General features: G+C 42.6%; 1 protein-coding gene across 1 annotated transcript in view; it reads left to right on the forward strand.

The window, feature by feature from the left end:
* Nucleotides 1-2,648, forward strand: part of LOC126416338 (ATP-binding cassette subfamily G member 4) — a 220,934-nt gene extending 218,286 nt beyond the window's left edge. Inside the window, exon 11 of the mRNA XM_050084009.1 lies at nt 535-2,648. Coding sequence (XP_049939966.1) covers nt 535-879 — 345 coding nt within the window. The 3' untranslated portion in view covers nt 880-2,648. The remainder of the gene's footprint in view (nt 1-534) is intronic.
* The last annotated feature ends 11,532 nt before the right edge of the window (nt 2,649-14,180 follow it).

Consider the following 14,180-nt stretch of genomic DNA (forward strand, 5'->3'; position numbering starts at 1 on the left):
CCACCGATTCCATATTCTGCTAACAGTCATTGGATCTCTATCAACGCGAGCAGCAATGTCGCGATACGATAAACCGCAATCGCGATAGGTTACAATCCGACCTTTATAAAAATCGGAAACGTGATGGTACGCATTTCTCCTCCTTAAACGAGGCATCACAACAACGTTTCACCAGGCAACGCCGGTCAGCTGCTGTTTGTGTATGCAAATCCGGTTGGAAACTTTCCTCATGTCAGCACGTTGTAGGTGTTGCCACCGGCGCCAACCTTGTAAGAATGCTCTGAAAAGCTAATCATATGCATATCACAGCATCTTCTTCCTATCGGTTAAATTTCGAGTCTGTAGCACGTCATCTTCGTGGTGTAGCAATTTTAATTGTACTAACTTCGGACTTGCCACAGTTGACGCTGTTATCTGTAATAAAGTACTGTCAGAAATAAGGTTTTGGAGTTATTTCTCCTAGGTGTGCTTATCAGCGTTTTCTGTTGCCAAAAAATTACCCGCACTATGTAACGTTCCTCTTTACTATTGCAGAATGGAACGTTCCTGGGACCGACGCTGTCGGTGCCGATGATGATGTTCGCTGGCTTCGGTGTGACGTTGCGAGATCTGCCCTCATACCTGTACTGGGGCTCATATATCAGCTACCTGCGCTACGGGCTCGAGGGCTACGTGACTGCCATCTACGGCATGGACCGGCCCAAGCTGGACTGCTCCGTTTTCTACTGCCACTACCGCATCCCCAGCGTCTTCCTCGATACCATCGCCATGGGCCACACGCCGTTCTGGGTCGACGTCGTCGCACTCTGCGGGATCCTGCTGGCCCTCAGGGTCGCCGCGTACTTCCTGCTGCGCTGGAAGCTCTATGCCGTCCGGTGAAGAGAACTGCGCATGCGCCTCACGCCGCCAGCGACGCCGCGACACATTCGAAAACTAACCTCAGCCGCCTACGAAGCAACGCTGTTAATGGTCTTCGGCACCAACAAAGATGACACACGTTGCCTTAAAGCCAACAATGAATAACTACTGTTCAAGCGCGTTCGTGTTGCGACCTATCTGAGTCAAATTTAAACCCTTAAATTTCTTTAGCTGCTATACGTGAAACAATACCAAAAATGAAATCTTGCGTTTCGGACAATCTCACATAAGAAAGCTTGTTTTCAAAAATGTGGCATAAGACTGTTATCACTTCGTCACCTCTTCAACAATGCGCATTGGATCTCTACAACACTGTTTTAAACCATTTTATTTTGGTCTTCTACTATTTATTACATCCTTTTGTTCACATAAGATGCTCTTAGGAACTGAGGACTTCTCTAAATGAAAACGCAAAAATACTACAATTTTTTTTTACTGAGATCAGTGATGCATAGTCAATTAACTTTCTCTCATAATCCATAAAATTAACTTTCTCTTGTAATTCATAAGTGTATGCTAGTGGAAGAATGTACAACTCGATATATTTTGTATATGTCGAACAGCTACATCACTATCTACTCCGGTCAGATTTTAAATGTACCTGAGAATTCATCTGTATATTTGTGATGGAGCATCCATCAGAATAGACTGATAGAAAAGTTTAAATCAGAATACTTCTCTGTTAAATAGCGTCAGTGAGTACTGAAGACAATAAAACGACGAGGTATGCGAGAACGCCCCTTTTCCTCTCTTGAAAGTAGTAAGAAACGTCAAGCAATGCGTTTCGAGATTAAAACTGATTAATGAGCGTGTGTAGTTCGACATAAGTGTCAAAATAAAATGATGTTAAGCATTTACACACCCAAAATCAATGCAACTATGTTTAAGAGCAGTACAAAAAATTCACTGTGTTTTGTCATTGCCATTAGAAAAGCAAGAACACGAGAAACTCTTGCAACCACGATTTTCAGTTGTGTTCTGGGAATTACAGGAATAAACTACAATCACCAGCAAACATAACTCTATGAACGCTTATTAACGGTTTTCATAGCAAACAGTTGGCGTAATTTGTTAAATGTGGAAACTTTACTGAAAACAGGCATTTGAGCATTCACACAACGTCACTTTAATGTGGCTGAGTTGTGCACAAAGTTGAATTTAAAAAGAGCCTGCCAAGACTACTTAAAGTTCAGTGGATCATGACAAATAATTTTGTTGCTTAGTTTGTGTAGTATGTCCTGTTAAGTTCTGTATTTTCAATTACCTCGACATTTATATGAAGATATTGTGAGACTGACTGCGGTACAAGTCATTCCTGACGTTCTAAAATAAACAAGCTGTAAAATAGTGCGCAGACGCTCTTAAACAAAGAAGCCGGTTTACATGACATTATTTCATTAAAACTCTCATAGCATAGAAAATCTAATTTGAAATAATTTCCAAATTATTTAGGATTTTTCAATGAAAACATAAGATGGCTAGATGTCTTGTAAAGAATCAGATTTTACAATCTTGAAACTTTGTCGTTTGTAGTTTCCTCTTTGCTTCGTTTTTGTTAAAATGAACTGTGTGATAATATTTTAAGTAATTTTTTATGTATTTAACACTGTGTAAATAGGATCTGGGCAGTTCTTTTATATCAAATAATAACATGAAAAAGTACTCTGTACAGTTATTTTTGCGTAAAATAGTATCAAGCTACTAAGTAATTCCCTATTGTACATCTCCCATTCCCAACTCCTGACAATGTTACACTGTTCTGTACATGACAGGTCTGGCGGAATCTAAGGAGTTTCCTTCCTCCATTACTGCCATAATAATGAATATCATTCCTATATGTGTTTTTTTAGACTGATTCACTTTTATTTAACTGAAACCTATGCTGTTATGAACAGTACAAATAGTGAGTAATAGTTATTCATGTCTGTAATAAGTGTTTATAGCTAACAGACATGACACGAATATGATAAGAGATATGGAATATTACTACTTCTGACTGAGATAAAGATGACATACATCTTTTGTTGTTTTAAATTCAAGAGGTATGTAACTGAAATAAAATTTTATATCACTATGTGGCTGCAAGAAATGTTTCTAAAAACATGTTTTCACAAGAAATTCAACTCGTTCTTTAGGTATTGGTGATGAGTATATTTTAACATACCGAACATATCCCATTATTCAGAAGAATTTCTTAAATATTTTCAGTATTGCATCACTATGATTAAGACTCGTACATTATTCCAAACATAAAACAGAAATACAAAGAAAAATCATCCAATCATTGGTGCTAATAACAATAGTTGATATTATTAATTAAAAGGAAGATCATGTCAATATTTCCTTTACTCACACTTTGTACTCAATTGTCAAATTACAAAAAGTTATGATTAAGATTTCCACGAAATGAAGAACTGTGGCAGGCCTATGAGTAATAATAAGTTACGTTTATATCAGTAAATTTTACATGAGATTTTAATAAATATTCAGACACTCATAGGCTATATATATAGCTACATCTTTTTCAAATATATATGCTACATAAATAGATATATAAGATCTACTTATGTACCCATATAAGTCTTTGTTTAGCATTTTTACCAAAAATGTCGGGTACTTCCTGACACATTTACTTACAATTTTTAGATGACACTCTAATAAACAATCGGACTGTACAGGCTACATTATATACAAAAAATGGTTCAAATGGCTCTAAGCACTATGGGACTTAACATCTGAGGTCATTAGTCACCTAGACTTAGAACTACTTAAACATAACTAACCTAAGGACATCACACACATCCATGCCCGAGGAAGGATTCGAACCTGCTACCGTAGCGGTCGTGCGCTTCCAGACTGAAGCGCCTAGAACCACTCGGTCTCAGCGAACAGCCTGAAGCTTTGGCTGGCAGGGAAGATGTGTTCATCAAGTGTGAAAGTGATAGTAGAAATAAAGGAGCATTTTCAGAGTTTGACGGAACTTATTTCTCCAATTTGATGAAAAAACTGGAGGGCCGCAAGACCAAATATAATTTCCTCGAAGGAGACTGTGTCGAGAAGTAAGGTGTGTTATTTATGAAACGAACATTTTTCCTAATTTTTTACCAGCCTTATCAAACCACCCTCATATATTAAAAAATACTTTTTCATCAAATTGGAGAAATAAGTTCCGTGAAACTCTGAAAATGCTCCTTTATTTCTACTATCACTTTCTCACTTGACGAACACATCTTCCCAGCCAGCCAAAGTTTCAGGTTAGGGAATTGGAAGAATTCACTTTAGGCTAAATAAGATGAAAGAGGAACCCATTCAAAGCCCAGTTCATGCACTTCTCCATTGTTATGGCTGATGTATCGGCTGGTATAACATTCTGGCGAAAGAGAACTTTTTTCCTGTAAATCTTCGTATTTTTTAAGCCAACGCCAAGTTTCAAACGACCCAGCAGTAAGGAATAATAGAGCCCAGTTATGGTTCTGCCTTTTTCCAAGTAATCTATGAGGATGATTCCCTGGGAATGTCACAAAACAGTAGCCATCACATTGCTAGATGATAAAATGGTCTTTGCCTTCTTTGGCGCACTTTCACCAGCCTTCTCCCATTGTTATGAGTGCGTGTAATGAAGGATCCAAGTTTCATCAACAGTCACAAATCGGCGGCAGAAGTCTTATGGCTTGCGACTGAACGTCACCAGACGCTGCGCTGAAATGTTGTGCCGGATGCGATTTAGTCGACGGTGGGCAGTCGCGCCACTTTCCTCGCACACAGCTTCTTCACAGCAAATTCTTCGTGCTCAGTAGAAATGCCTACAATGTAAGCAATATCACAAATTTTTATATGTCGGTCTCTCATTACCATATCACGAACTTTTTGAATGGTTTCCCTTGTGGTGATCTCAAGTGGACGACCGGAGTGTGTTTCGTCTTTGGTGATTGTCCGACTGCGTTTAATTTCATTAATCCAAAAGTAATTGATATTCGATGATGGTGGAGAGTCGGCGTGAACTTCATGCAATTCTATTTTGACCTGTGTGGCAGTCCAACTCTTCAAAGAAGAAAGCTCTCATCAAAATCGACAAAAAACCAACACCGCCAACAAAGTTTACGTATATGTATCGACGTGGCAAGCAGAAGATGAAGACATTGAGAAAGTGTATGTGAATATTGAAACAGTAATTCAATGCCTAAAGGAAGATGAAAACTACGATAATGATTGAAGGGACTTGAATGTCTCTGGGAAAAATGTAATTATAAGGTCTAGGAGATGAAGACGTAATAGTCATCAGGGGAATGGAATGTAGTTGTAGGCGAAGGAGTAGAGGAAACGGTTACGGGAAAATATGAGCTTGGTACTAGGAATGAAAGAGCAGAAAGACTGAGTTCTGCAATAAATTTCACGTGGTAATGGCGAATACTCTGTTCAAAAGTCACAGGAAGAAATGGAATACGGGGTATCTAGTAATGAAGAGAGACACTTCAAGTTTTCTGAGCTCATAGACAGTACGATAATAAATAGCTCCGTAAGCATTTCATTTGAAGGGGAATGGAAACCTCTAAAAAGGGCAATCACAGAAGCTGAAAGAAAACATAGGTACAAGGAAGGTGACTGCGAAGAAACTATGTGTAACAGAAGGAATACTTCAGTTGATCGATGAAAGAAGGAACTACAAAAATGTTCAGGGAAATTCAGGAACATAAAAATACAAGTCACTTGGGAATGAAATAAGTAGCAAGTGTAGGAAAGCTAAGGAGAACTCGCTGTATGAAAAATTTGAAGAAATCTAAAAAGAAATGCTTGTCTGAAGGACTGACTCCATTTATAGAGAAGCCAAAACAGTCTTTGGTGAAACTAAAAGGCGGTAACATTAAGACTACAGTGGGGATACCACTGCCAAACGCAGAAGAAAGAGACGATAGGTGGAGATATTCCATTCAAGGTCACTCTGAGGGGGAGAACTTCTATGATATGATACAAGAAGAAACAGGAGAGAGATCCAGTATTAGAATCAGAATTTAGAAAAGCTCTGGAAGGCTTAAAATCAAATAAGGCAGAAAGGGTAGATAACATTCCATTGGAATTTCTCAAATCGTTGAGGGAAATGCGACAAAAAGTTTATTCACGTTGGGGTGTAGAATGTATGAGACTTACGATATACCACAAAACTTTCGGAAAAATATCACCGAGACAATTCCGAAAATTGTAAGAGATGACAAGTGCGAGAATTATCGCATGAACGGCTTAACAGGTAAGGCATTTAAACTGCTGACAAGAATAATATACAGAAGGTACGTTAGGTGATAATCTGTTTCGCTTTAAGGAAGACAAAGACACCAGAGAGGCAGTTCTAACGCACGGATTGATAATGCAAGCAAGACTGAAGAAAAACAGGACAAGTTCATAGGATCTATAGACCTGCAAAAGGTGTTCGACAGTGTAAAATGGTGTAAGACGTTCGAAATTCTGAGAAAAATAGCGTTAAGCTACAGGGAAAGATGGGTTCAAATGGTTCAAATGGCTCTGAGCACTAAGGGACTTAACATCTGTGGTCATCAGTCCCCTAGAACTTAGAACTACTTAAACCTAAATAACTAAGGGCATCACACACATCCATGCCCGAGGCAGAATTCGAACCTGCGACCGCAACGGTCACGCGGTTCCAGACTGAAGAAAGACGGGTAATATACAGCATGTACAAGAATCAAGAGGGAACAGTAAGACTCGAAGACCAAGAAGGAAGTGCCCTACTTTTCAATCTATAATCGAAGAAGCAATGTCAGAAATAAAAGAAAGGTTCAAGGATGGAATTAAAATTGAAGATGGAAGGATATCGATGATAAGACTAGCTGTTGACATTGCCATCCTCAGTGAAAATAATGAAGAACTGCAGAATCTGTTGAATGAAATGAACAGTCTAATATGTACAGAATATGGATTGAGAGTAAATCGAAGAAAGACGAAAGTAATGAGAAGGAGCAGAAATGAGAACAGCGAGCAACTTAACATTAGAATTGGGATCACGAAGTAAAGTTAAGGCATTCCGCTACATGGCAACAAATAACTTATGACGGACGGAGCAAGGAGGACGCAAAAAGCGGAAAAGGCATTCCTGGCCGAGAGAAGTCTGCTAATATCAAACATAGGTCTGAACTTGAGGAAGAAACTTCTGAGAATGTGCGTTTGGAACACAGTATTATATCGTAGTGAGACATGAAAAGTGGGAAAACCGGAAAAGAAGAGAGTCGAAGCATTTGAGATGTAGTGTTATAGAATAATGTTGAAAATTAGGTGGACTGATAAGGCAAGGAATGATCAGGTTCCCTGCAGAATCGGCTAGGAAAGGATTGAGGGAGGAAATAAAAGAAACTCAGAGGCGGGCTGCTAGAGTCGTTACTGGTAGGTTTGATCATCACGCGAGTGTTACGGAAATGCTTCAGGAACATGGGTGGGAGTCTCTAGAGGAAAGGAGGCGTTCTTTTCGTGAATCGCTACTGAGGAAATTTAGAGAACCAGCATTTGAGGCTAACTGCAGTACAATTTTACTGCCGCCAACTTACATTTCGCGGAAAGACCACAAAGATTAGGGCTCATACAGAGGCATATAGGCAGTCATTTTTCCCTCGTTCTGTTTGGGAGTGGAACAGGGAGAGAAGATGCTAGTTGTGGTACGAGGTACCCTCCGCCACGCACCGTATGGTGGATTGCGGAGTATGTGTGTAGATGTAGATGAATATATGTATGCATATAAGAGCACTGACAAGAAGTAGGGAATAACTTCCATGGTACTAAAGAGAGAGCTGCTGTGGGTAAAAACTGTAGAAGAAGACAAAAATTGGAATATATCCAGTAAATACTTGAGAATGTAGGTGCTACTGTGAGATGAAAAGGTGGGCACAGGAGAGGTGTTACTGGTCGGCCGCAGCCGGCCGTTGTGGCCGAGCGGTTCTAGGCGATTCAGTCAGGAGCTGCGCTGCTGCTACGGTCGCAAGTTCGAATCCTGCCTTGGGCATGGATGTGTGTGATGTCCTTAGGTTAGTTAGGTTTAAGTAGTTCTAAGGGACAGATGACCTCAGATGTAAGTCCCATAGTGCTCAGAGCCATTTGAGCCATGTGAACTGGTCGGTCGCATCAAACCAGCAAACCAGTCAGAAGAATGGGTGGATTTGTTAACTTTCGTAACCATCATCGCTGTGACATCATGATCACTAATCCCTGTTTATACGCTGACATCGTCTCTGATACCACATCACTAATCCCTGTTCATATACTTACACTTTCGATAAAGTCAGGTCTGACAAAGTTAAAAGGTCTACAATATTTCCATTGCGTGTGGACTGTCTAACCAGTTGCTCAACGCAAATTTCGGAAAACGAGTTCAGATGCACTTCACTGGACTGCCTGGCCGTGCTAACTGCAGTGTATGCATAGACTTTCGAGCCCATATTCAATGGGTTACAGTCACTTCTAACTAATATTGCGTAATCTGGTTATTTCCGCGATACCGACCATAGATTTCCGTTGAATGGCTCTAAACCTGTCACGGTGGAATTAGGTGACCAGTAAAGACATCCATCAATGAATTTGACTTCACCTAGATCCGTTGTACGCGTCCAGATGACTTCGATGTCAGTAGACAGAACATTCTTGTCAACTACAGTGAACATTCCACCTCCTATGGAATCTACTCTGTCTTTCCGAAATACGTTCCCTGAATCGCTAATGACCTCAGAGCTTTCCACTTCGCGTTTCAGCCAGCTCCCCGTTGTGAGCGTGAGAAATTTCCGGGAGGGCTGTAAATTCGTGATCTTTGTCACGAAATTTCGACAATTGACAAAATTTTGACTATCGAAGTGTCTCTACTTTGTACGTGATATGATTTCGCTCTATAGATACCAACTAGCGAGCGTTCATCAGAGGATCTGAAACTACCGCCTAGCCTAAGAAATCAGCTTGTGCTCTTCATAAGTGCTCTGGTACCTGTGGAGCTACATCCTTTGTACAACTTACTGACTGAAATGCGGTAGGGAGCTGGTGTTGAGTGTAGAGGTACTGAGGCATAATGAATTTATTAAAGGTGCTAAAAACACTAATGACTTTATTTTTAGAAAGCAAAAGTCCAAGAATAACATTAACAAATTGCCTCCAGAACTGAAAAGACTAAATTTCAATACAATTGATAGCAAGCACCTCAAAATGGCAACAGTATAAAATCACTTCCTTTTAGTAAAGAATATTAAATGAAGCAAAGGTACATTTATATGACAAACAGCAGAACATATGATCAAATGAATATGTCACAAATATCAACCATCGGTTGTTACCATTAACTACCAAAACGCCATTGCCTTCGAAGTAGCCAAAAAGACTGACAAGTGTGGTTCACATTTACGATGATAGAGGCGGTGGCAGGGGCAAGGATAATAGCAATTAATTCCTCCTTCTTTACTAACATAGGACGACGGTTGCCGCTAGCACAGTACTAGAAACCTTCATTAAAAATTTTAATCATGGTACACAGGCATCTTTAACTAGACAACAGTTAACAAGAGATACAATCACCTATCCTGTAACACAGATACAACTCGTTAATTATTTAATAAATAACGCAGAAAAGGACGAACATTATGCAGGAAACTTCGACTACTGAGGCATAAAATTTTTCTATACCCTTTTTTTGTGGATGCTGTTTGCTGTTTAGTAAACAGATCGAGCTCGTGATACTGGGCAACAGGTAACTATATACATGCCCCAGAAATAAAGTAGCTGGATTGAACAATTTTCACTGACTATAAAGCACAATTCGTAAATTATAAGAATTTCATCTGCATTCTATACCCTTAGATTCTAAAATCAGATTGTAATAGTGACAGACACAAGCCCACACACATTGTCAGAACTGAAATCAAGTAGTTTCATCCAAAACCTTCGTAAATAACACATATATATGTAACAACGGGTAACCTGGATACGGAGTCAAAATAGACACCACGCGACGCCAAGTGACGTGCAGAGGGATCGGATGCTCACTGTGATTGAGAGTTGGTTTCTTAGGATGGGTTACGATTGTGGATGGGGCCGTAATCAGTTACTATCGGTTGCACAACAAATACGTAAACTTTATTTAAAGAAATTAAAATTTTGAAACAATCTCTAAAAAACGCAATTGACTGTATGACGGATCACAGAAAAAAAGAAGTGAAATTATTACTCAACTGAAGGCCACAAACAATAATCAGAAAATTACAAATATCCTTAAAACAGACATCACAATCTAAGGAATCAGGACAAGTGGTTCTCAACAAGTACTCCAAGGGTCTGCCTGGGAACGTATCTCGAACATTAGGTAAGGTGAGACAGGCAGCCAAGAGTTGTACTCACGTCACAGGATGGCAACTCAAACTAGTGGCAGCTTAAGCGCCGACCGACCGACTAACCAATCCGCCTAACGTCCGATCACCGCTATACCGATGGACTATTTTTAAGCAAGGGCGAAGAGACTGACAGCGCTACGTCTTCAGAAAACACCCAAGGCCGAAGAAAACACTAGAACCAAGGTAGACCTCCTAAAAAATATGCACAGTACAATACAAGAATCTGTCGAACTACACGCCGTGTCGGACAGCACCAACACGACGAGGAAAGGTACACTGCCGGAAAAGTACGCTATCCTCCAGGGCAGGTAACTGGGGTGCTGGCGGCCACAGGCAGAAAAATACCGCTGTTTGCAAAAAAATGGTTCAAATGGCTCTGAGCACTATGGGACTTAACTACTGAGGTCATCAGTCCCCTAGAACTTAGAACTACTTAAACCTAACTAACCTAAGGACATCACACACATCCATGCCCGAGGCAGGATTCGAACCTGCGACCGTAGCGGTCACGCGGTTCCAAACTGACGCCCTTAGAAGCGCACGGCCACACCGACCGGCCCGCTGTTTGCACTTCACTGATAAGAATAATACTAAATTCGATTATGAATAACAAATAGAGAAAGACGGCAGCAATATTTCACTACCTCGAAACACTTCACTCGTTGCCGCCAGGCTCAGCGACCCTGGGAGCAAGAATCGGCCGACCAAAGGCGAAATCTCAGAATAGTCAGGGCTGCATTAGCAGTTAACTCTTCACTCAACTTTAACATCCAGGGTTTGGTGTGCAACGAAGTCGTCGCTCCTCGTTGATCTGGCAGTGGCAATACGCTGCCAGCGGCCCTGGCTTCCCCTCGCACTGCACGGACATGCCCGCTGCTGCGCCCCCAACCGACCTGAAGTCCGTTCGTAACTCCCCACTCCACACAACGCGACCCGGAAATACTAGTGGTCGCTCCAACGATAGTACCACAGTACTCGTATCGATAAGCACTGCTGCTCGCACTCACGGGCAGGCAAGCCAGCAAATTAGTGACGCCAGTAAATCGAATAAGAAACGAGATGCCATAACCGCAATGACAAGGTGCCAAGCAATAAACGGCATGAACACGAGCCACGCACGGCTCAGTGATTTCTCGTAAAATCTAGCACCCATTGACAAACACTTGCTTAGGGAGCGCCGATAGAAGGATGCAACGAAGATTATTAGTAGTCGGAATCCTACGGGTATCATCCAGCAGACGCCACCACGTTCAGTACTTGCAAAGGTCAGACCGGACTCCAACCCGGCACCACAATAGACACAAACTGCTTGCAACTTCAGTAGCAGAGGACACGCCGCCGGATACTGTGCGTCCTGCCCAAGTAACTTTTAACGGCAATGTTCACCGCTGCGACGAACACTCGGCCCCACAGTCAGCAAGGGCACCACTCTTGCTAACAGGCTACGGCCGACGCTTGGCCACAACAACACGCCGCCTCACTTGCGCTCCTCGCCGACCGTGTCACACTCTCCTCCAGGACGCCGCAGCCCTTAACTACCTTCTCCTCCGACCTGCCCTCTACCGGCGGCAGTAGCGCCCCATGTGCTCTTGCGGCCAGAGAGTTTCCAAATCCGCGGGAATTGCGCGAAATTAAACGCAGGCGCACGACTGTACCCTGCACTCTCGATAGCCGGAGTCAGGCACGCCGCCACATCTCGGTTGAAGCCTCCTGGCTGTCACACCCATGGCACACTGGAATTCCTACCGGTCCTGGACGACATTTCCCTAAAGAGGTTCATAACGAGCTGTCATTGGAGCTCCCAATGACTACCAAACCCCTCACCCCGCGCGCCTGCTGAAGCACCTGTCGCCGGCCGCGGTGGCCGTGCGGTTCTAGGCGCTCCAGTCCGGAGCCGCGCTGCTGCTACGGTCGCAGGTTCGAATCCTGCCTCGGGCGTGGATGTGTGTGATGTCCTTAGGTTAGTTAGGCTTAAGTAGTTCTAAGTTCTAGGGGACTTATGACCACAGCAGTTGAGTCCCATAGTGCTCAGACCCATTTGAACCATTTTTTGAAGCACCTGTCACCTGTCCACTCATTAGTTTAATGCCTGTCCACTCACAGGGTTAATGGGCGAGGCCACACGGTCATTCACCACATTGATTCTCCGCCTCGAGCGACCATGTAACAACCCTTCCCCACCCTGCAGTGATTGAGGATCCCCCGCGTCGGTTGCGCTGGAAGGTGCCTCGACAGCTGAGCCCGTGGGCGAAACAAGCGACACCTGAGCCGTCCCATGCGACGCGCCAGTTTCTTCGCTGCCGCCACATCCTTAGGCAGCAGCCTGCAGATGGTTCACTGTTGCCATAAGCGTCTTCAGCTTATCGTGTACTGCGGCCAGCTCCTCCCTCGTCCACACGTAGCAAAGACGCACCCTACCACTAGTAAGTTGTGAATTGAGAATTAAACAATGAAAACAACCAGAAAAGGCTAAATATGTGACTCGCTAGTCTCCGGATGCTTCACCAACGGAGAATGGCAGCTGATTAAACTGTGGTGAACGGTTTTGGCCATTCAAAAACAAACAAACGAAAGACGACTGCGTGAATGTACACCTTATTATGCGGACATTATATCGTGACAGCCGGCCAGAACAGTAAACAAACGAGAACTTAGACTGAATGAGGGGAGCCGAGCGGTGTGGGGGAATAAGCGCCGCCTCTCTATCGAAGGGCTACCATCCTACGTCAGCGTCCTGTGCATCCATAAAAGCAGAACGGTCATAAGGATCGCTGATTCCTTTTGCTGGAGCGAGAGCCGCATTCAAATCCCTTTATGCACCAGGGGTAGTCTGTTCACTCATTTCAAAATAAGAAAAAAAAGCAGCAAGCAATCGACAACACATAGCACAAAGCTACCGGGCAATTGTTTGCTGCGGTTGGCAGTGGTAGTTCAGGCCCGACCTCTACTGGTGTCTTGCGCAAGCATAGTTCAAAACACTCCCCACCTAAAACTGCCACGATATAGTGTTCACATAATACCTTTACTAATACGAATTACTACACCTCTAAAACACAAAAATACTCAATGAATTTAAGAATTGAACACAGAATGAAATCACATTAAACTGAGAACACAAACAGAGAATCTAAATATGCTACTTGGTAAGGTCCTGGTGCTTCACCATCGAAAGCTGACGGCTGGCTAGTGGCACGCCTATGAATTTCTTCGATGTCTTCCTGTAATCCGACCTGGTGGGGATTACAAACACTCTAGCAATACAAAGGAATGAGTCCCACAAGTGTTCCGCACGCGGTCAGCCTTATAAATAAGCTACACTTCCTTAGAATACCGCCCAATAAACCGAATTAGTTCTTTCGTCTACCCTACAGTTTATCTTATCTGTTCATTGTGTTTCAAGTCGCTTTATAGCGTTACACGCAGATATTTAATCGATGTACCCACTACTGATAGCGCTTTCCAACACCACTGTACTTTTTCCCCATTCATCTGCATTAACTTACATTTTTCCACACTTAAGAGTAAGCTGCCCTCGATTACATCTAATAAATGTCTAAATATGCTTTCCTCTGATGTCGATTCGCTTAGATACATCTAGGCACTTCTTATATATTATGCGCAGTATGCACGAGTATACGTGTACCTCAGAGTGTCAATCATCAGTGGAACGGGTTTTCATGACAAGTTTCAAATGGTTCAAATGGCTCTGCGCACTATGGGACTTAACTACTTAACTACTTAAACCTAACTAACCTCAGGTCATCACACACATCCATGCCCGAGGCAGGAATCGAACCTGCGACCGTAGCGATCGTGCGGTTCCAGACTGTAGCGCCTAGAACCGCTCGGCCACCCCGGCCGGCATGACAAGGTAGTTATTCAACAATTATAATGTTT

The sequence above is a fragment of the Schistocerca serialis genome, chromosome 8 (genome assembly GCF_023864345.2).
Source record: "Schistocerca serialis cubense isolate TAMUIC-IGC-003099 chromosome 8, iqSchSeri2.2, whole genome shotgun sequence".
NCBI classification, from domain to species: domain Eukaryota; kingdom Metazoa; phylum Arthropoda; class Insecta; order Orthoptera; family Acrididae; genus Schistocerca; species Schistocerca serialis.